The sequence below is a fragment of the Betta splendens genome, chromosome 8 (genome assembly GCF_900634795.4).
Source record: "Betta splendens chromosome 8, fBetSpl5.4, whole genome shotgun sequence".
NCBI classification, from domain to species: domain Eukaryota; kingdom Metazoa; phylum Chordata; class Actinopteri; order Anabantiformes; family Osphronemidae; genus Betta; species Betta splendens.
In genome coordinates, this window is record NC_040888.2 from 6,926,300 (window position 1) to 6,948,022 (window position 21,723).

A 21,723-nucleotide genomic window follows, 5' to 3' on the forward strand; every position below is an offset into this window, starting at 1 on the left:
CGTCCAGTTCAGCGAATGGCGGAGCTCGTCGATTGGGTTCACACCCGAGGAGGGCGGTGCTTCTTTGGCAGTGACTCTTTTCAATATGGAGTACAGAACCTAGCCTGATTCACGCTGCGCTTCTCCCGTCTCATTCAGATTTCGGTCACTCCTTGAAAGTCGAGGTCAAGTTATGAACTCTCCCCCCTCGATGCCGACCTACAAGTTTCGCTCATGTACTTTTTATAAACCTCCGACCAACATTTAAATGCAGGTGTTTGCTGCTCATCGGAAAACGCGCTGGTAGCCGTAAAGTAGCGCGTAAGTTATACAGCTGTTGTAACTTTGTCAAGCTACTTTTTTTCTGCAAGAAACGCCGCATTGTTTGTGTTCTCAACATCTGGAGGGGATCTGAATTCTCCGAAGTTGACAGAAGACATTAATCGGCACATTGGGTCGACCTCCGTGCGTTAGCGGTTAAAGGTGACATCGCGCCAGTCTGTTCAGTTGTAGGTAAGTTGAGTGGGCTGCGTGTGCGTGTTTACCTCATAAACAGAGATGCATCTGTCAGAGTGCGTTGCTTAAACGAGAGATGGCGATATGTAATGACTGCGGAGAACAACTCAATCCACGCCAACCCTTTAATAATTCTCCGGTATATTTTTAAAGTTCCTTTAATGTGCTTGCGTGTACCAGCCCGTACCACGGTCACTTAACCTCCCGAGCGACACCCACTCGGGCTCCAGATTAAGTCCATTTCTTGCTAAAAGCCCGTCTTTCTCTTCGTCCTCGATGGCAAGAATGCACAATGCAGCCAGTGTCTCTGCCTCTCTGGGGTCCTTGGGACTCTTTCGTTTCTTCGGAGTGTCCTGGTCCTGGAGTCTGGCAGCAGGCCTTGGGGTATATTTGGGCACCAGAAGCTGGAAATACTTCTACATCGCAGCACGCACTGCCAAGAGAGACCTCAAGTAAGTTAAACGCATTGTAAGAAAACGGATCTGATGCTTCTGTTTCTAAGTTTGTTTGCCTCATCGCTCCCCATCTTCCTGCTGTGACCCTCACTAGTGGCCTCTACGTGCTGCTGAGAGTCAAGCTGGCTTTGTGGCGTTACATGCACAATGGAAGCAACATTCCTTCCATCTTCGCCCAGACAGTCAAACTCCACCCAAACAAGCCGGCCCTGATCTATGAGGCCACCGGCGAAACGTGGACCTTCACCCAACTGGATGAGCTGTCTAACGCCGTGGCCCACTGGGCTAGAGGTCAGGGCTGGGACTCCGGGGATGTGGTGGCCCTCTTCATGGAGAGCAGGCCGTTGCAGGTGGCGCTTTGGCTGGGTTTGGCCAAGGTTGGGGTGGAAGCGGCGCTCATCAACTTCAACCTCCGCCACGACTCCCTCGTGCACTGCATCGGGGTGTCAGGCTCTCGAGCGATTGTGTTTGGAGCTGAGCTTGCTGAAGGTAAGGCCTTTTTTAATTATTTAATATGTTTAAGTAACATATCAGTGAATTGACTCCTTCCATAAATTCCTTATGACATATTTATGAGAGGCTTATAATCTCATGGTTGCCGAAGCAACAATCCTACAATGTTGATCAACCTCAACAGAAAATTTCACAGTGATGTCTCATTTGTTCAGTCCCATGTTCAGTTTGTGTCTGGAGCATATGATAAAGCTTGTCATGTCACGTGGTTACTGCTGGTGATCCCCTGTGTTTCTGTAGTAGATAGTCAACATGTGTTGTCACAGAAACAAGACAAGCAAAAGATTGTCACATCTATTATAAGTTCTAATGTGTTTGTTTAGCTTAAATTCAGTCTTGTTAAAATTAAAAAAAAATTCTCATAGTAATAAATATTGTTTTGAATTCTTTGTTGTGTTTTTTTTCCTCCCATTTTCCTCTTTAAGCCATGTTGGAGGTGAACTCCACCGTAAACCAGTCGATGGTACGGTTCTCCACAGGAGAGCTCAGCGCGGAGCATCTGTCCCGTCTCGGTGCTCAACCTCTAGACTCAATTTTAGCCTCGGCATCCAGACATCCCCCCGCACCTTGTGTTACCCCAAAAGGCATGAACGGTGAGTGTGGTTAGATCTTTGCCTCTACTTTAAATTTGATGAGTATTCATTTATTATATTATTAGTTTAAGTAATGTTTATATCCTATAGTAATATAATTTCAGCTTGAATTGCTTCTCAGTAATTATGTAAATGTAGCCAAATAAGGTAAATTATTTGCTGCTCAGATCTTTTGTTTTATGAGTCATTTTTATTATTAGCTGATGATGATCACAGTCTGACACACATTAGTAGTAGTAATCAGTATTATCTGAATAAAGACCCCATTACGCAGGCGGCCTGCATGACTTGCTTTAATAAACATTGTAGAGTCTGAATGTGTCGTTCTGTCATTGTTTTGGTGCACTAATGGCATTCAAGCCCTTTTTTTATCCTCTTCTACAGACCGTCTGTTTTATATTTACACCTCTGGAACCACAGGAATGCCGAAGGCTGCCATTGTGGTTCACAGTCGGTATGTTTTCTTGATCAGCCACTCGCAACAATCAAATCTCACCTCTTGTTTTTTAATAAGAATCGCATTTGTTTCCACACAGTTACTACAGGATTGCAGCATTTGGTTATTTCGCCTTTCGCATGCGCCCTGACGATATCATCTATGATTGCCTTCCCCTCTATCATTCAGCGGGTGTGTAATAGTAGCTTGCAATACTTGATGCAAACAGTACAGTCTCTAGGTTGGCATTATTAAAATCTGAGCTTTCTCTCTTTGCCAGGCAACATCATGGGAGTTGGACAATGCCTGATCCATGGCATCACTGTGGTGGTGAAGAAGAAATTCTCAGCAAGTCGTTTTTGGGAAGATTGCATTAAGTACAACTGCACAGTAAGAACTTGTATTTGGAAAGTACTGAGATGTGTTGTGTTATGTAATAGAAACTATTTGTTTTAAGCGCATGTTACCACAGTTAACAAGCCCACTCTTTTCATAGGTGGTGCAATATATTGGCGAAATCTGCCGCTATTTGTTGTCTCAGCCAGTGCGGCCATCAGAAAAGGGCCACAAAGTTCGCCTAGCAGTTGGTAATGGGTTACGCCCCAGCGTGTGGGAGGCCTTCATGGAACGTTTCGGAGTGGCGCAGATTGGCGAATTCTATGGAGCAACTGAATGTAACTGCAGCATTGCCAACATGGATGGAAAGGTAGACTGTCCCTGTCCTACTTCACCTATATAGATGAAATGTCAATTGGATCACAGTTTAAGTAATTCTCTTTTGTCAGGTGGGAGCCTGTGGATTCAATAGTCGCATTCTCCCCAATGTATATCCCATTCGTCTGTTGAGGGTGGACGAGGACACTATGGAGCTGTTTCGTGACAGCCGGGGCCTCTGTGTGCCTTGCCGCCCTGGTATATAAAACTAACGCCACAATGCTGACTTTGCTTGAGAGATTTAAAAAGTAGAACAACTGTGTTAAAATCCTCCATGTTTTGGCAGGGGAGCCGGGGCTTCTGGTGGGTCGTATCAATCAGCAGGACCCGTTAAGGCGCTTCGATGGCTATGCCAACCAGGATGCTACGAAGAAGAAGATAGCTCATAACGTCTTCAAGAAAAACGATTCTGCATATCTGTCAGGTCTGTAAGATTTTTTAAATATACACAAATAATCCTACTGCATTATAACATTAACCTCCAGGTACAGTGTTTATTATAACGTGCAAAAAGATAAAATGTCTGTGTATTGGTATATGTTATAGTTCTGACCCCCATATGGACCCTACTCTGCTCTCCATGCTGTATGCCTTCCGTAGGTGATGTGCTGGTGATGGATGAACTTGGTTACATGTACTTTCGCGACCGAGGTGGGGACACATTCCGATGGCGAGGAGAAAATGTCTCCACGACCGAGGTGGAGGGCACACTGAGCGGTCTCCTGGGTCAGACAGATGTGGCCGTGTATGGTGTGACAGTACCAGGTGCTTGTTAAATTTGTAGGCTAGCAGCTTTTCAAATTCTCATAAACATCTTATTTCCTTTTTTATTTGCTTTTAATCGTGATCATGTGTCCAACCAGGTGTGGAGGGTAAAGCAGGCATGGCTGCCATTGCTGACACTGCAGGATGCTTTGACTGCAACGATTTCTTTCAGAAAATCCAGCGAGCCCTTCCTCCATATGCTCGCCCTGTATTTCTGAGAATCTCCACACATGTAGACACCACAGGTAGTCTCTTGTAAAATTTTATCACACAAGTTAATCACTGATGCGATCATACATTTTTGTGTGCATTGTATTTATATTGTATTTATTATATTTGTTTTTGCACAGGTACATTTAAAATCCAGAAAACCAGGCTGCAGAGGGAGGGATATGACCCGCGCCTCACAGCAGACCAGATCTACTTTTTGAATAGTAGAGCTGCGCGTTATGAGGCTGTAAATGAGGAGCTCTACAATGCTATAGTGGAGGCAAGGATGTCTCTATGACATGGTGAACATAGCAGAGCAATCACAGTGCCTTAGCTAACTCAGTAACAGATACTATAGGGGGAAAGGATAACATGCATGTTGATGTTGGGTTCAGTGAATCTAGACGCACAATGGGCCTGGATTTAAACTGTTTATTAAACAGTGTTGAGAGTAGCACTTATCTAGATAGAGTACTGTTGCACAGGACGCGTTAACACTGTATGAGTAACTCAATGGGACATAATGTGAGGGCATTTATCCCCCTAACTTAGTAATGAACACCTCAAAAAAAGCTCCTGAGCATCACCACACAGAGTTGTTTGTCCCGCAACCGTTTGAAATAGGAATATGTTACAGTAATGTGGTTTAGGCCAGCTGTGGTAGCATTAAGTCAGAATTTTTAGAAGGTGTTTACCCATTTATGAAATATGCTGCAAGATTAATTTTGTTTAGATCAAAGCAATACCTGACTGTGAAGCAACAGAGTAGTAACTATTGTGTTTGGATGAAACTGACAAAGCAGACTACAGTACGTGTGGCTACTAGGTCAAACACTAACCAGACTTTTAATGCAATGAACACTAATCTCACTATTTTCTCACAGCATTTTTGAACCTCTGAACAATAAGCATGGGTTTTCCAAATACACAAAGGTTGTTACTGTTTGTGCCTTATATGAACGTTCACATCTGTCGTTTATTCATTTTATGTTGTTTTTTTTTTTTTTTTTCGGAAAAGGAACTCAAAAAAAATGTGGAAATCACAGTACTGATTTTGTGTCATGCAAAGCTGAGTCACAGACAGTGACTGTCAGTTTATGGGACAGCTCTTATAGTCATAATATATTGGTGTTAAACCTTGTGAAGTTATTTACAGTTGCCAATCTCCCAAACTAGATGTGATTTGTTGTAACTCAAATGTTATTCATTAAAACAGCTTTTAACTCGGATGTGATTCTAGCCGTGTAACTTTGCCCTACATTTCCACAATCTCTTGCTAAATGCAAAATTATGACAAACAAACCTTAAAAGATCTTGAATTGTGTCACAGATTTTTTTATGCTGCGATTATGTGTAAAAGATTAATCGTCTGTTGACAAGAATATCCTTTTCGGTAATACTTTGAGTGGATGCTCTTTGCAGGCAGTGCAAAAGTAGGGAATAGCCCTAGGTGTGATGACATCGGTGAAGGTGTAGAGGGGCGTTCTCTCTCTGGGGTCGTAAAAGGTCACCTTGCCCCGATCCATGTCTAAAACGATTCTTATCACATCTGGCTTCTTAGTCATGTTCAGCGGCTCCCATGGTGCTGTGCAGGCCTTGTGCTCGCCATTGCGAAACCGAATAGTCCAGAATCCTTCTGCTGGTGTCAGCACGTGCTTCCCCTTTCTGTTGATTGACTCCTTGGCTATCCCCACCACCCAGTAGGTATTGTCTTTAACCTCTATGTCCCAGCTGTGGCGTCCACAGGAATAGCCCTCTGCAGCCAGCATCTCTGCGCCGATGTCGAAGCGCTCCGGGTTGTCTGGCACCTTAAATATTTGCGTAGAGTTCCGCACAACTGTGAGATCCTCCGACAGGATGAAACAGCTAGCTGCTGTGTTGGGATCCAGAATAACAGGATCTTGACATAAGGAAGGAGAGAGGTTACTCACATGGCAAAAAAGAAACAACTGACCATTGAAATGTGACTGATCATTGGTAAAGTAACTCACTATATTTAATGATACTCTTCATCTTGTCCCACACTTTATATTTCAGAGATCCCAAGTGCTTAGCCACATCAATCAGAGCATCGGGAATTGTTTGTGGCTCAGGGGAACTTCTCCAGGTTCTGTATTTGTTGAAAGCATTGTCCATAATGTCCTATAATAATTCTAGCTGAATACCAAATGTGGAAATAACACTTACCTTCTTATTGTTTCCTTGTAATTCTGAAAAAAATGAAGTGACTTTAAGCAAATGCTGTGTAGATGAAAGTAAAGTAATTTTTAGCTTTAATTGCCTTAACAAATGGTCTCGTCTACCTGTAGAAAGTGGATATCTTGAGAGTTCATTTCTTGTTCGATTAGTCTGATAGTATTGGAAAGAGAAGTCATTTCATCATTCAGTTCTGACATTGTCTGGTTAATCATAAGGTTCTTCTGATCCTCGTCGGCCTTTAATGCTGAAAGCCTGGCAGCCTCCTGCTCTTTGAGGTAATTGTGAAGCACTTCGAATTCTTCTTTTATCTGTGATTCAGTATGTTCAGCTTGGTTCTGAAAAGACATGATTAATAGGTAGAAGTAGTCCTCACACACGTCTGTTCAAATATGTTCACGGTATCATTTGGTCCTGATGGTACAGACAGTACCTTGACATGTTCTGCCATTTCCTCACAAACCGTCTTTGCCTTCTTGTACAGCTGTAACTTCTCTTTTAGGGGCACCAGTGCACTTTTCAGTTCCTCCTGGAAAGTCAGCGACAGCACATCAATGCTTGAAACAAGGTTAGTGTAGCGTAGATGTCAGCACAATGTACTGCAGGGTTGTCAAAAAACACATATTCATCCATGGTAGCATTTATTATAAACCGCATCAGATCACATAAGATGAACAAACTGTGCTCATGAGGTCCATGGATTCAGTTTACATCAGCACCGTGGGTTTCCTGATATCCAGCGGCAGAATTAATGTGGCGTGACGGAAACTTTGTTGGAGTCGAGTGTCACTTTGCAACAGCAACGGCAAACCAAAAATATGAATCTATTATTAGAATGTTAATGAACTCTGCCAGACGCCTTCATACAGTGTATATGAACATATGAAGCTGGTTGTGAGTAAAACAACTAACTGTGAAATAGACACTGACTGTTCTAGAGTAAATCCTTAATTTATTAAAGGTTACTTCTAGTCATGAGATTGCAGCTAACCATTAACACCAGCCAGTATTCTTAAGTCCTAGAAAATCAAAATCAACATTTCTAAGCAGCTAATGTTGAAAATATGCAGCCCATCTGCAAATGTACTACAACCTACCACCTTTATGAATCCTACCTTACAGTCGTGAGCACCTTCCCCGATGGGATACAGCCTGTGGCCCGTGTGTGTTGCTTCCTTTCCACACACGCTACAGATGGGCTCCAGGTCCTCCAGGCAGAAGACCGTGAGCTTTTCTCCATGTTCCTTGCAAACCTGTGGGTCATTGCGTCTTCTGTCCTCTTTGAATGACTCGCAGGCCTTCTCCAGAACAGTGCTCACCGCTACCTGATCCATGGAGGAGCGGCGCCAGCACAGAGGACAATAGCGTGAATCCCCACTGCCCTGTGACTTCCAGCTGTCGTTCAGACAGGCTTTACAGAATCTGTGTTTGCAAGTGAGTGCCACTGGTTGAGTGAGAATATGCCCACAAATTGGACATGAAAGGTCATCTTCGGGACGAGCACGTCTGGTGGCCATTCTTCCTGACAGGCTGCGATGAAAAGGAAGGGTCCCAGGCCCCTCCCATGTCTCTGGACGGCCACCTAATCTTGACCCCAGGAATAAGTGTTAATACCGTAGCTCCCAAAGGCGTATCCTGTATTACGCCGTGTTGTGTTGAGCATGCACATTGCACATTCTCAAATAAACACCCCGCCTCGGAATAAAATGAACAAAGCTTACTTTTAAAAAGCAGCATCTCTGCAAATCAACTACAGAAAGCCATTTAATAAAAAAGACAAGCATAAAATAAAAAAAATTACTTCTTAGCGTAGTTCTTCTAATTTGCTAACTATATTAGCTTTTTAAAAGTGGAATACTAATGTAAGTTTGAAATTGTGTACTTCCTAACCATTAACTTAAACTATTTTTTACAGTTACATTTAGGTTTGAACAGTAATTTATAAAGAACTGACACATGGTTATTTTTACAGCCTCAGAGTCAAACTCACTCCGGTTTAAAAATACAGGTGTCACATAGTTCTGGTTTTTAAAAAGCAAATGTAAAGCGACATGTTAAAATAGTAACAAGAAGACAAAGGCAAATATGTCCATGTCAAAAGTATTTCACAGTTGTCTAACCTTATTATTGCTGCAATGCAATGTTGTGTTGCAGGAGTTTAATCCTGGGCCAAAATAAGGATGACTGCAGCTAAACAGCCTGTGGAAAATGATCCATTAGAAAATACTATGTAGGCCAGCGCTGTGTTGTATCTATAGACAATATGTTTATACTTAACGGCTACAAGTAATGAGCCTGAATATAGTCAGTAAGAAAATAACTATTTCTGTTAATATACAGATATTGTATTTATATGTTATGTAGTTAAGTTGTGTGTATTCTAAGAGGTCAGTTTTTTTTCATGATTCCTAAATACCTGTAACTGGGTTTATATGCTAATAGACGTCTATGTACGGGCACTGAGTTATAAAATTAAATGAATGACAGTCAAACATCTACAGTGCATGAACTACTGAGCCCATGTGGATGAACAGTCCCAATGATTTTTTTAGGATTTCTAAATTTGTTATTTATATGGTTCCAGAAAGTCTGACACTGGAAATAACTATGTTCTATTCTAATGTTCTATAAGTACTGTATATCCTACACCAAATACAGCTATGCTTAGTATGTACGCCTTACACTTCATTCATGGAATGAAGGTCTATTTCTATTCAGCTTGTCAAGTGCTTGAAAACCTCCTTTGCAGCCCTGGTCTGCCACACGTAGATCAGACAGTATTCAGATCAGCTGCACTGAGATGAAGCAGCCTTTACTGAACCTCTCTCTCGCTTATTTCAGGAAGTGAAATCTGTATTTGAACACATCCTCCAGCATGTGCTGAGTGTTTCACTGCCTACGGTCACGCAGCACGTGAGAGTCAGTCCCAGCTCCTCTGGTTCCACCATAGTGGTACAGTGTAACTAAGCATGAAATCATAGTTAAAAAAACTCAAAAGAAGCATGTTTATAGTAATAATAATAATAATAATACATTTGCATGTAGGTTATGTACTTTTAAATGTAACATATTAGCCAGTGTTTTAATTTAATACATAGTGTTGGAGTGAAGCACATTTTAATCACATGGTCCGCTTTATTAATTTTCACACAGGAATGACAAAAGTGCAAGTCTTTTTAAGAGTAGACATCAGGCACTGTACACACAGTGTACAGTAAGCTTGCAGTGTTAGCTTAATATACAGGACAGAAAAAATTAAAATCTAAAAGTATGTAAAAGTGAAGTTTTTGATCAGCAGCACTAAAGGCAATAGCTGTAATAACAGGGTCATACCCAGCTGCAACATGAACTCTACACGGTTCCTCCCTTGATAAATGACATTAAGGCTCAACATTTAATTTAGATGGATTCAGGGGATGACTTATATTTGTGATATAGTTATTTTTACAACATATATACATGCTCTAAATCTTCAATTTAAGCAGGAACTTGTCTGTTTCTCAGGTTACACAACATTTTCTTCATCATTTGCAAGTAGATTCGACAATAACATATGAATTGGTTTGTAACTGGGCTCACCGTAAACATTTTGGTTTAATATCAACTTCACAGTCTTTTCCAGTATGACTCTATTGCTTTTTGTCTCACTCCCCTATCTGTTGTCAAGAACCAGTGGCCAAATAAGTTTACATCAACTTCCTGTCAGAGTGATCAGTGGCACGCCCGGAGCGCTGGTGTCGTACCTCCAGGTGTTTGCTCTGCACACGGTCAAAGTGTTGAAGCAGTTCGCTGTAGTCCATCTGAGTCTGAGAGGCACGTTTTGAGGCCATTTGCTGTTTAGAGTCCAGGTACTTAGACTCATCCACAGTCCTCATGAGCTCCGGGTTAGGGACACATCGCAAGCGGTGCGAGAGCAGCTGGAAAGCCTGGCTCTGTGGCAGCAACATCAATAGGCCATACAGGGCCTTAATCAGATACGGGTTGTTCTCCACATCCAGGAGCTGCAGGCGCAGGTAGGTGAAAATAGGGCTTTCGATAAGCTGTACCAGCTTGTCAACCTCCATCAGGAAGTCCACAGTCACCTCCAGATCTCCGAACTTCTGGATCAGGTCGTAGGCGTGCTTGTAGTTCTGCGTGAGGAAACACAGCGAAACCGTGGCTACTGGGTTGTGGCACCAGGATCGATACAGGCAGCAGAACAATGTGCAGCTCTCCTGCGTGTGCAGGTCTTTCAGCTGGTTGCGCAACTGGAAAAGTTCAGCCGAGGTGAGCAGGATGGTGTTGAGTGTCTGAACCATAGTGGAGGCAAATTTGAGGTCCTCCTCTTTGAGCAAGATGTCAGCCATGGAGTGGAAGATGTTCTCTGCGTGAAGTAACAAACACAGCTGCCTAATGATGAAGGCGCCTCTATTCTCTAGAAGCTTCCTTTCGAGGCTGAAGCGTTTCAGGAGATTGATCATGAACTTGTAAAAGTAGGAATTCATACTGGGAGTGGAGGGGGATGAATCAGCTGCCTTTGAGCTATGCTGCTGTCCTGGCTTGGCGCAATCTGGGACCTTCAGCACCAGTTTGTTGTCAATGTTGTCACAAGAGCCACCTGGGTCTGTTTGGCCAGCGGGAGAGGACGCTATCTCCGCCAACACCTCCAGGTCTTTCAGTATCACCTCATCGGACTCGTCGGACAGCGTTTTCAGGAGCATGGGAAACAAGCTGTCTGTATGGCGGAACATTTTGCGCGGCGTCTTGATGTAGAGGTGGTAAAGCCACTTGAGCACAGCTATGCGAGTCATCATGCCCGTGGAGGAGTCGTGGAGATGGCGATCCAACACCTGGACGATACCGTCTAGGTCCAGAGTTACCTGAGGCCTGTCACAATTTGCTGGAGTGAAGAAGCTGATGTTACTCAAACCGACAGATTCCTGTGACGCATTCAGCATATCGTTGCTGTCGGTCTCCGTCTTGGGTTGACTGTCATCCTTAGACACGGTGCTGTCGTTTTTCTCCTCCTCATCCGTCTCCTCCTCGTCATCCTCAGGCGTCACCAGCTTCATCAAACTGTGATTGCAGGCACTGGCTGCTTCTTTGGTATTCTTCTTCCTGTCATCGTAAGACAGACAAGGCAGCACTGCAGTTAGGATGCCAGAGGTGTAAGGCAGCACCACTCTGCCTGCGAGCTGGATAAACTCTCTCATCCAGGTCATGGCCGTCAGCTGGATCAGGTCATTTGTCAGTTTGGTCTCGTCTGCAACCTGGCAGTGGATGACCAGGATGTTGGCCATCTCGGCAAATTTCACACTGGAGGGAGTCTTCTTAATCTCCTTGAGAAACTCTCCCAGCACCACCTCGCACATCCTGCGGATCTCCTTGCTGTTGTCCCCAAGGATCTGGAAGAGCCCGTCCAGGATCTCGGGAAGGTAGTCCAACAGGTTGATGTCTGGCACTGACTCCAGAACATGGATCCAAGAAATAATGAACTGTCTGGCATACTGGTTATTGGAGTAGATTCTTTCTCTCAACAACGGGACAAAGGCTACTAGGTCAAACTTGCTACTTTCTGTCACTATGTCTTTCAGCAGTCTGTCTAGGAGTTCAGATCCACTTTTTACATTGGGATCTGGATCTGCTGCAAGCTTGCTGAGACCATCAAAGAGGAGATTGAAGTGAGGCAGCACAGCCCCCCTGGCCACCTTGACTATATTATATAGAGCCTCACATGCATAATAGCGCAAGCGACTGTCTGAATCGTTAAAACACGTGAGCACGGGCTCAATAAGCTCCTTCAGATAAAGACCTGAATCCTTGCCGAGGGCGATAGAGCAAGCTGCCAGTCCAATGAGTCCCCCCTTGCGGCTGTGGGGGTGCTGGGAGAGGGCAAATTCCGAGGCCAGAATCTGGATCACATGCCTGATCTGCGTAGAGTTGTTCTGAGCGACGAATTCCCGCACCAGCTTTTCAATTTCTAGGGCTGCGACTTTCCTCTTCTCGTACAGCTTGTCATTCAGCGCCCTCACGATGTTGGGCGTCAGGGGCGAAAAGTCCTTCTCCGTGTTCATGTTCGCGGCTTCGACTGCGTCGGATCCTGTCGGTTAATGTCTACGTTTGTTCGCGAAAAAGCGGCCCGCATTTATGATGTGTTACAGAAAATACATCGGCTCAAAAGCGAACTAGGAAGCCTCCTAATGCAACGCAGCTGACCGCTTACTTCCGCCGGAAATACGTCACGGTTGCTACATATATTTGAGTCCCGCTACGAGAGTGCCGCGAATTAGCTTCTTTGAAGCAAAGCTTTTCGTTCAATTTAGATCTAGGGTTTTCACCAGCAAATAATTTCGCTTCTTAAAACCGTGGCACACGCGTTCTTTCCGCTGTCAAAGAGAATTGTTTCGGGCAGCGACAGCGATGGCGGGCCGCCGCTCTATTCACGCCCAGCTTTCGTCCATTATGGACACGGTGGCCAGGTCTGCCCTGAGTCAGGTCTGCAAACTGGTGGACCAAGACTCGGCTGAGCTCCGGCTCGAGCTGTCTCGCCTTCTGCTTGCGAATTCCGCCCTGACAGAGAAAGTTAACAGCCTGGAGTGTGAGCTAACGACTGTCCGGAGCGACACGCCGATGTTTTGTATTAGTTACCGCAGCGTAGGGGTGCAAACCACCTGCTACACAGACGGCGACCCCCAGGGTACTTTTAGTTTTCCCCTCAAAGTAACGTTCACTCATAAGAGTTGGAAATCAACAATGTGCGTCCCTTGCATGCCCATTTGTTTGTTTTTCCTCTTTAACTCGTCAGATTCCGGGGCTCCCACCATAGAAGGGGTATTTGACAGAGACTGGTGTATGAATCTGTGGAAAGTCAGAGATCCATACAGTCTGGAGACAGCCACAGACTCGTCTGAGTGCTTTGATAAGGTGAGAGAAAGGATTGCATAGCTCATTAATTCACAGATTATCATGGGTGTAACAATAGACAGTGTTGATTAATGAACATAAGGACACTGGGATGCAGCAGTAATCTTAAAGCACCAGATTACTTGTTTTTTTAGTTGTATTTATAAAGCCTAAATACACTGTGGGGCAGCACATGGAGTATGATCACAGAAAATGTGCTTCACTGCATTTAAAATGTTGCAGTCAGTGTCAGCACAATCTGACGAAATGGCTGTGGCTGTGATCAAAAAAGAATATGTGGAGAACAATGCAGATCAATTCCAGCAGGAAACCCTCTGTACTGGAGGTAAGAGGGAGCAACACAGAGACATTGCAGATTCATCAGCTTTAGGCATTTATTGAGTTTGTGTGTTTATATACAGCAGAACACGAAGAGAATTTACTCAAGGAACCAGAGCAGCTGTCACTTGATTACTTGGCTGGCAGCAGCGCTTGCGCTCTGCCATTTGAACAGGTTGTGTCTGCAGATGGCATTGACGAATCATCTTTACACCTGATACCCATCAGTGACACAGAGGAGGCTTTTAGCAGTCATATCATTCCAATTGAAGATGATGATGATGATGACAATGATGATGATGGTGATGGCATACATTTTGTTCAAGAAAGCCAGCAGATGCCAGTGCAAAAGGAGCAGAAAACATTACAAGCAGACAACACCACAGCGCTGGAGAATGAGTTGCACAATATTTCTGAGATGCCTGATGTTGAAAATACCAGATGTCCAAACAAAGTCAAATACACATGCCAAATATGTAGCAGGGCATTTTTCCACAAGGGCGCATTAACGCGCCACATGAAGTTACATAAGTCACATTTCTGCAAGATTTGTAAGCAGCATTTCCAGCGCAGGGCCAAGTTAAAATCCCACACCTGTGTGCCTCCAGCTCCCTCCATGAAAGCCACTAAGCCATGTGAGGTGTGCGGGAAGACCTTTTCAAATCAGTCGGCTCTCAGGACTCATTATTTCGTCCACACAGGAGAAAAACCCTACAGGTGCAGCTTTTGCGGAAATCGTTTCACACAGAAAGGCAATCTGAAATGTCACCTCCGCATGCACACTGGAGAGAAACCGTTCCACTGTGTTAAATGTGGGAAGACCTACACACGAAAGAGAAGCCTTGATCAACATTTAAGGACACACAGAATTCAAGAGTTTAGGGGCAAAAGCATTTAGATAGAAAACATCTAAAGGACTGATTTGTAGTCTGTAGTAAGTTGTTTACCAGAATTTTTTGTTGTCTGTTTATATTTTATTTAAAGCATTTAGCGATTCACTGTATTAGAGTTCCTGTTTTACAATAAACACACGTGAATTTTCACTTGGTATTTGAAATTTTATTTGATAGAACACCTTTTTGAAGTATTAGTAGGTTTTTGTAATCTAAAATTAGGTTGCTTAAAATTTGACATCTTTACATTTTAAACTTTAACAACCTGCAAAATGCACATCTTTCTGTCACTGAGGAAGATGTTGTCCATATAAGAGTCCACACAAGTTGTTACTTACAGCGTAGCCTGTTCAGGGGAAACAATATTACAGACAATTCTAAACAGAAATGGTTAAAAAGTAGAAACATTTGTCTTCACTGTGCAAAGACATATTTAGTAACAGAGGTTCGGTTTAGACCAGAACAATTATTCCAACCTATCTGAATGATCTGTGACTGCTTCACTGAAATATTCAGTCACGTTTTCCCATCCTGTGTCTATCCTGTTAAATAGCTAATGGAAACACAAACAAGACTTGAGCCATGAAAAAAGTGAATTGTTCAATATCTATGTTGTTGTGAAGAGGTAGTTGTAAAGCTTAAGTTGTATGTGTGCAAAGAATGTAGCACTTGTCACATATTTCTTTTGGCATCACTTAACACAGGCCTTTTGTGGCCCGACGTATGAAACTGAGGTATGTATGTGTGTATTTAACATATTACACCACCTATATGACAACATGCATGAACAACATGAGTAAAATATTTTAGATATCAACCAATATAGCTCATCTGATCCATGACAGAAAACTGGTATCAACCCCAAACCTTTCAAATGAACCAAACTCAACGTTTCAAGGCATTCATGTACATGCTCGTGGACATGAACGTTTGGCTGTTGCAGCATTTCTCTTGTTTCTACTGCTAATAATACACCAGACAAAATCAGGTTTTTCACCTTTGACATAGACTATTATAAATCTACATTTTAATGAGCCTTGTATAGACATAAGCACTTATCGAGCCATTCTGAGCAATACTGAAATCATTTAAAATCACAATTGGATGCCTTACCAACAACCAAACTTTCTATGCGTTTGTTTGACCAATCAAAACACTGGTGGTGATTTAAGCCATACTTGTAGGCGTAACATTTTCCACAATCCACACAGCTGTAAGGCTTTTCCCCGGTGTGTGTTCGAAGATGAATATTTAGGGAGCTTTTCTGGGAAAAGCTTTTGCCACAGTCAGGGCAGCTGTATGGCTTCTCCCCCGAATGCACACGTTGGTGCAGCTTCAGGTACGTTTTCTGCGCAAAGCGCTTCCCGCATACAGAGCAACTGAATGGCTTCTCGCCGGAGTGTCGCCTAATGTGCACCTTTAAACTGCTCAGGTAATTGAATATTTTCCCACAGAATAAGCACTCAAACCGCTTGGTTGGCTTCATAGCGTTCGGCTGAATGGTGAGTTCTTTGCTTGCAATAATGGGGATATCGTTTGTATAGTCTAAGTATTCTGAAATAGCTGAAGGAGGATTTGTATTGTCAACCAATGAACTCACTGTAGCATCATCAATTAACTTGTCCATAATTGTTGGCTGTGTGCACTGTTGGACTGCTTGACTCCCTGTTGTCATGGAGAAGCTGTTCATGTCGCCAGACTGAAGCTGCATCTCATCAACAGATCTGTGAATCATGCCTTCCTCTTCAAAAAGTCCAACTGTAAATTTAAACACAAAAATTATAATCACACAAAATGCTGGTGGATTCACAATTAATTACTTTAATCCAAACTTACTTTTTCTGTTATCTGTGAGCCTCATCTGGCCAATGGGATGTTCATCATATATTTCTTCTTTCACAAAGATAAGATCAGGTTCTCTCTCCATCAAGTCTATTGCCTGCAAACAAGAACACAAGGCTCTAAATGCTAAAGTGATTCTGTTTCTCATCTCCCTCTCTCTCAACATGACTGGGCTAAACCAACAGGACGGAATAAGTGACTAATTGACCTGTGCTCCGATGCTTGTCATGGCTGCTGGATCCATTGTGCCTTTCCTTTGAGAGGGGAGTTTATCCTCTCTCCACAGGTCCATGCACCAGTCCTTTCCAAAGACACCCTCAATAGCCGGTGCAGCCTGCTGCTGTTCTGGAAGAAGAAGCGGATATGACAGTGTGATGTTCCACTCTTGGTAATTAATGGAAAATACACACCCAGCTAGCAAATAACTCCCAGTATAGTAAGTAATAGAACAGAGCTGCCCTCTGCGCTTAGCTACATGGTTCTAATCTGCACTAACCTAGCCAACGTGCTACAACAGTGACAACCGGGTTACTAAACGGGCACAGACCGTGTAATACCAGTGTATTTCTAGCAGGGACGGTCCAGATTTCTGACCTGCAGGGTGCCGCCGGCTGACACTGTGTGCGGGATAGGCCTGTGCCTCCCTGGCGGCTCTCAGCTGGACCTCCAGAGAATAACACCTTTTCTTCAGCGCTTCGTTCTCCGACTTGTGAAGGGAGATCTCGGTGTGAAGGACGGAGGAGCATTCATCAGCCAGGTTGCCTATTTCCACCAAAGCCGCCTTCGTTAGCTTCTCCAGGATCGCGGCCAACTGGGTCCTAAAACTTCGGTTTGTGGTGTCGCACATCATCTTGACAGAAGGACTATTTCAAATTGGTGGAGAGACACCCAGTGTAGCAACGTTGCTCCTTCATCAAATTTGTGGTGTAGCTGCGCCGCTAGGGATTGTGGGAAAATGGCATGTTTGTGTACTAACATTTACAGCGAACACTTGAAGGTAACACGTTCCCTAAAGGTGATTTTTGACCAAGATATGAAAACGCTATGTTCACGTTCTTCAGTTTGAATCATAGACACATTTCAGTTGTACCTGAGAAAATAATACGACGACTTCTCTATTTTATTGTTTGTTGTTGAAAGGATTTACCGCATGTCAGTCAACCTTGACGCTAGGTGGCCGTCAGCGCCACAAAATTCAATCTGTAGTTGACACGCAATCAGCATAATTGATTAATAAAATCTAGTAATAAAACAATAATTAGTGTTCACTGCCCTCCTGTGGCCACAATTGTGAACTGCAGCACAATAATAGGACCTACACTGAATGTGCACAGCTATCAACGAATATAGAAATTGTTTATTTAGAGAAGGGACATGTGGAAAATTATTATAAAACATATACAGCACATATATAACAGAGCACGTGATGAACAAACGTCTCAGAGCAAATATAGCTTTATTATGCACACATCAAAGAAATCTGGCCTTTTGGCTTCTTGGTGCTTTAAGTGGTTCCATTTACAAAAGTCCCACCGAACGCTGAGGTACTAGATTCATTTCCATAAAGGCTCAAACTAGGATCTAGATGGACTGCCAGGTGTTTTTTTAAATTGCAGTTTTTTGTGAAACCCTTGCCACATTTGACGCAAACAAAGGGTTTTTCTCCAGTGTGTGTACGCTGATGCATGTCAAGAGTGCACTTCTGAATAAAGCCTTTTCCACAAATAGGACAGCGGTACGGCTTTTCCCCGGTGTGCGTGCGCTGGTGCGTGTACAAATGCCCTTTCTGAGCATATCTCTTCCCACACAGGGTGCACCTGAATGGTTTCTCTCCTGTGTGACTTCTCTGGTGAATTTCAAGCTGACTAAAACATCTAAAGCTTTTGCCACACTGCAAGCAGCCAAACCTCTTCGTAGCAGAGTTTCTAAAATTGTGAATCTTAATATTCCTCAGAACACTTTGGCTCTGGGAGGCAATGTTTTGAGCCAGGCTTTTCCCGACTTCTAGGGTGGTGTGTTCAGGTGTAAGCTGTGGATTCCACTGTGTTTCCCTTCTTCCTGGGCCCGCAGCTGTCGGCTGGGTCCTGAGGGTCACGAAGCTGTCAGCGAACATGGTCTGTTGACATTCTGCAATGGTTTTATGACACTGAACAGCAGCTGGACTCTCCTCTGTGACTGTGTGCACTTCTGTTCCTGTCGACAGCAAATACATTACATAGTTACAAATTGGAAGTATGACTTATGACGTCAGATGTAGCTGAAGTGTTGGTAGAGTTTTAAAGCTTAGTTGACAGTCTTAATCATGAATATGTTATTGCAGGTCCAATTTACACATGCATTATTCACTCACTGTTCTCTCGTTTAGTGTCTCTGCTCGCCACCTCAGACAGTTCTTCTTTTACCACTATGAGCTCAGGCTGCGCCTTCGATGGGTCTGGAAGCTGATGAGAAAACACTCAATTATTGGCACCTCTATATATTACCACAACACTATATATTACGACATAATATTTGGCGCAGCGCAGACTCACTTCGGCTGCAGTTTGCTCTTCAACCTCCAAACCGTTGATTTCAGTGGAGGAACTGATGCTTTCCCATGAGCTCTCACTGTAATGCACGGAAGTTGAATCATTAGACCAGTTAACAGGGTGGAGCTGGCGACACACAGACATGCACAATCCTACCTTTTAATGGCAAGTCTTGTCACTGTCTCCACCGTTGCGTTCCCTGAGTCATCTCTGGCCATCGAGCACACTGCTGCGTCCTGTCTGCCTCCCTGTGCGATGTAAAGCAATTTCTCCATCAGATGCAGTTTCTCCGTGAGCGATGCGATCTCGTTGCGTCCTCGGGTTATCTCTATTTTCAGCATCTTCGACTCGATCTCCACCAGTTTGCTTATTTCCATCACAGCTGTTTTGGATAACGCGTCCATGATGGAGACGAGCTGGGTCTGGAAAGAAAAGGCAGTCGACATTTTTTTTGGTTGTTTCTATCTGTGACACGCGAAATGCGCACGGACGAGGAGCTGCAGCCAAAAAACACCCGAGGTTTCTGTTAAAATGTTACGATGTAACACAGACAAGAGCTGCGTGTGCGCCGACACCAGATATGCATGTGTGTCTCTTCAAAACTCTGGCTCTAATGGGTACAGCATTTCCATCTGTCGGGTGGGAGGAGGCATCGCAATCACACATTAAACTACATTATTTATCCTCAGCACCGTCAGTTCAGCTCTTGATTTCAAGCATCAAGGTGAAGTGGGAGAAACTGTATCTGTACTGAAATGCATCAGTGTTAATCCTTAGTTTATAACTATGTAATTACCCGACGCCTAGCGCCGCAGTAGCTGCTTAGCCTGAAACTACAGTAACCACAATGCATCGCAGCCTGAACGCAGAATGTGATTGGCTGAGTGGAAACGCGATATAGGAAGTAATGCGTCGAATTGATTCGGCCGACTGAAAATTGTCCTTATGACAAGTTGCACTTGAGGTTCATACAGGTACGAAAACGTCGCTTTGTGGGATGTATATGCGGATATTTTAAAGAAAAGAAGAAAGAAATTAGCACAGGTTAATGCAGTCTGATGTCGTGCGTCGTCATTTTGTCCACAGTCTGGCTGCTCAGTATCACTCCAATCGCAGGAGCACAACCTCACTTCCAATAGTTAAACACTGAATGAATCAAGGCTGTAACGTAACAGAACAAACCGCCCATATTTCTTTTGGGTTGCTGAATTATCAGGCTCATGTTGGCTTGCGACATTGTTTTGTAATTGACGTTCCTGTAAATTGCTCAAACACAGTCTTCCTCTCTGTTACTTCTTTTAACTGAAGCAGTGCTCCGCATGGCTCCCAGAAGAGTTGTGGTCTTTCCCTCCTCCACAGAACTCGGTCCCGTCCTGGCCCGTCTGGTCACATCTCGGGCCCAGGAAGCGATCAGGTCTCATGGCAGGTTCACCCTGGGTCTGTCTGGAGGAAGCCTGGTGTCCATGCTCAGCAGGGAGCTGCTGGCTCTGCCGGGCTTAGACTGCAGCAAGTGGGTGGTTGGCTTCTGTGACGAGCGACTGGTTTCCTTTGATGATCCCGAAAGCACCTACGGGCTGTACAAGGTGTGTGATGCTTTCATTTAACACTATTCATTTTGGATATTTTGTTACATTGTTAAATGTTTTTTTTGTCTTCCTGTTTCTGTTCCAGAGTCAGCTGTTTTCTAAAATCAACATCCCAGAGAGTGGGATCTTAACCATCGACACCTCCCTTCTAGTGAATGAGTGTGCTGAGGATTATACTCGCAAGCTGAAGAAGGTGCAGCTCTGTTACAAATACTTGTCCAGTTTTCCCACACACCAGTTTTTCATGTTTAAATCTTTTTAAATCTTTAACACACAGGCCTTCCCAGATGACCACTTCCCTGTGTTTGACATGTTGCTGCTGGGTATGGGGCCTGATGGACACACCTGTTCCCTCTTCCCAGACCACCCTCTCTTGGATGTAAGGGCTGGAACAATATATTTGCCAAGCATGTACCCTGAACTTGAGATGTTGGGAATAAAAACATGCTCTTACTATGCTTGGAAGAAAGTTCAACCTTATTTAATATAGCCTTGGAAAGTAGCAGGTTTTGATTTAAGCAAAATGTGAAACTCATGATCTTTATTGTCATACTTTGTTTCTCCTTCTGTGCTGCTCATACTGGGTCTTTTTTGACAACTGTATACATTATAAATGACAAATTATTGCCTTTGGCTGTACCCCGCATTCAGGAGGAGAAGAAGATTGTGGCTCCCATCAGCGACTCTCCCAAACCACCACCACAACGTGTAACTATGACTTTTCCCGTGGTGAACTCTGCACGCTGCGTGGCCTTTGTGTCAACAGGAGGAAGCAAAGCAGCCGTTTTAAAGGTAACATTTAGGGCGTCTACGGACGTTTACTGAAATAAAATAAAATAAAATAAAATAGAAGTATAGTTATGACCCTTTGTAACAGTGGCCATTTTCTTTCAGGGTGTGCTGGAAGGCAGAGAGGGTCCCGCATTCCCAGCGGCCCGTGTCGTCCCTACCCACGGCGAGCTGTTCTGGCTTATTGATGAACCTGCAGCTGCCTCCCTGACTATCGACGTAGAGCGACTCGGATCCGGGGCCAAACTGTAGATGCTTTTATATGTCAGACTGTTTTGAAAACCTGAAAAGAACCAGAAAGGTGACGCACATTCCCACTTTCATATGAAATTGGTTTACAAAGGGGAAGTGAAGGACGAACTGCTGTTTGTAAAACAATCAATAAAGTTCTCAACACTTGCGTTGACTAAAAATTAAGAATGCGTCGACTGTACCTAAACTAGACGTGCGTCCCCTTTAAGACCACGGCGCGCCTCCCCTTTAAGGC

General features: G+C 43.8%; 7 protein-coding genes across 9 annotated transcripts; 3 read left to right on the plus strand and 4 right to left on the minus strand.

Annotated features, from left to right (window-relative positions):
- Positions 1 to 58: 58 nt before the first annotated feature.
- On the plus strand, positions 59 to 5,410 carry slc27a1a (solute carrier family 27 member 1a). The gene is made up of 13 exons (XM_029158888.3): positions 59 to 492; positions 780 to 947; positions 1,045 to 1,439; positions 1,889 to 2,056; positions 2,441 to 2,510; positions 2,593 to 2,684; positions 2,773 to 2,882; positions 2,989 to 3,198; positions 3,278 to 3,404; positions 3,493 to 3,630; positions 3,807 to 3,971; positions 4,070 to 4,216; positions 4,322 to 5,410. Exons 2-13 carry the CDS (start codon positions 781 to 783, stop codon positions 4,477 to 4,479), a joined length of 1,947 nt encoding a protein of 648 aa, XP_029014721.1. The 5' UTR covers positions 59 to 492; position 780; the 3' UTR covers positions 4,480 to 5,410.
- Positions 5,157 to 7,975, minus strand: trim35-13 (tripartite motif containing 35-13). Its single transcript, XM_029158891.3, has 6 exons — positions 7,493 to 7,975; positions 6,811 to 6,906; positions 6,485 to 6,715; positions 6,369 to 6,391; positions 6,173 to 6,291; positions 5,157 to 6,081 (listed from the first exon to the last, which is right to left on the minus strand). The coding sequence occupies exons 1-6, from the start codon at positions 7,892 to 7,894 to the stop codon at positions 5,543 to 5,545; spliced, it is 1,410 nt and encodes a 469-aa protein (XP_029014724.1). The 5' UTR covers positions 7,895 to 7,975; the 3' UTR covers positions 5,157 to 5,542.
- Positions 7,976 to 9,492: 1,517 nt separating this feature from the next.
- On the minus strand, positions 9,493 to 12,449 carry vac14 (vac14 homolog (S. cerevisiae)). Its single transcript, XM_029159907.3, has one exon. The coding sequence runs from the start codon at positions 12,428 to 12,430 to the stop codon at positions 10,064 to 10,066; it is 2,367 nt and encodes a 788-aa protein (XP_029015740.1). The 5' UTR covers positions 12,431 to 12,449; the 3' UTR covers positions 9,493 to 10,063.
- A 327-nt stretch (positions 12,450 to 12,776) lies between these two features.
- On the plus strand, positions 12,777 to 14,641 carry LOC114860983 (zinc finger protein 184-like). 2 transcript variants are annotated; one of them, XM_029159919.2, is made up of 4 exons: positions 12,777 to 13,053; positions 13,162 to 13,280; positions 13,503 to 13,605; positions 13,682 to 14,641. In XM_029159919.2, the coding sequence occupies exons 1-4, from the start codon at positions 12,777 to 12,779 to the stop codon at positions 14,494 to 14,496; spliced, it is 1,314 nt and encodes a 437-aa protein (XP_029015752.1). In that variant the 3' UTR covers positions 14,497 to 14,641. The 2 variants fall into 2 exon arrangements, with proteins under 2 accessions (XP_029015752.1, XP_029015753.1); XM_029159920.2 differs by having other exon boundaries at positions 13,685 to 14,641.
- A 28-nt stretch (positions 14,642 to 14,669) lies between these two features.
- On the minus strand, positions 14,670 to 17,444 carry LOC114860985 (gastrula zinc finger protein XlCGF48.2-like). Its single transcript, XM_029159925.3, has 4 exons — positions 16,928 to 17,444; positions 16,542 to 16,678; positions 16,328 to 16,430; positions 14,670 to 16,249 (listed from the first exon to the last, which is right to left on the minus strand). Exons 1-4 carry the CDS (start codon positions 17,181 to 17,183, stop codon positions 15,576 to 15,578), a joined length of 1,170 nt encoding a protein of 389 aa, XP_029015758.1. The 5' UTR covers positions 17,184 to 17,444; the 3' UTR covers positions 14,670 to 15,575.
- A 328-nt stretch (positions 17,445 to 17,772) lies between these two features.
- LOC114860987 (zinc finger protein with KRAB and SCAN domains 1-like) lies at positions 17,773 to 19,501 on the minus strand. The gene is made up of 4 exons (XM_029159930.3): positions 19,018 to 19,501; positions 18,865 to 18,940; positions 18,684 to 18,774; positions 17,773 to 18,526 (listed from the first exon to the last, which is right to left on the minus strand). The coding sequence occupies exons 1-4, from the start codon at positions 19,305 to 19,307 to the stop codon at positions 17,838 to 17,840; spliced, it is 1,146 nt and encodes a 381-aa protein (XP_029015763.1). The 5' UTR covers positions 19,308 to 19,501; the 3' UTR covers positions 17,773 to 17,837.
- A 197-nt stretch (positions 19,502 to 19,698) lies between these two features.
- On the plus strand, positions 19,699 to 21,656 carry pgls (6-phosphogluconolactonase). 2 transcript variants are annotated; one of them, XM_029159933.3, is made up of 6 exons: positions 19,699 to 19,835; positions 20,170 to 20,444; positions 20,533 to 20,640; positions 20,725 to 20,826; positions 21,099 to 21,239; positions 21,342 to 21,656. In XM_029159933.3, the coding sequence occupies exons 2-6, from the start codon at positions 20,181 to 20,183 to the stop codon at positions 21,486 to 21,488; spliced, it is 762 nt and encodes a 253-aa protein (XP_029015766.1). In that variant the 5' UTR covers positions 19,699 to 19,835; positions 20,170 to 20,180; the 3' UTR covers positions 21,489 to 21,656. The 2 variants fall into 2 exon arrangements, with proteins under 2 accessions (XP_029015766.1, XP_029015765.1); XM_029159932.3 differs by having other exon boundaries at positions 19,719 to 19,835; positions 20,173 to 20,444.
- Positions 21,657 to 21,723: the final 67 nt, after the last annotated feature.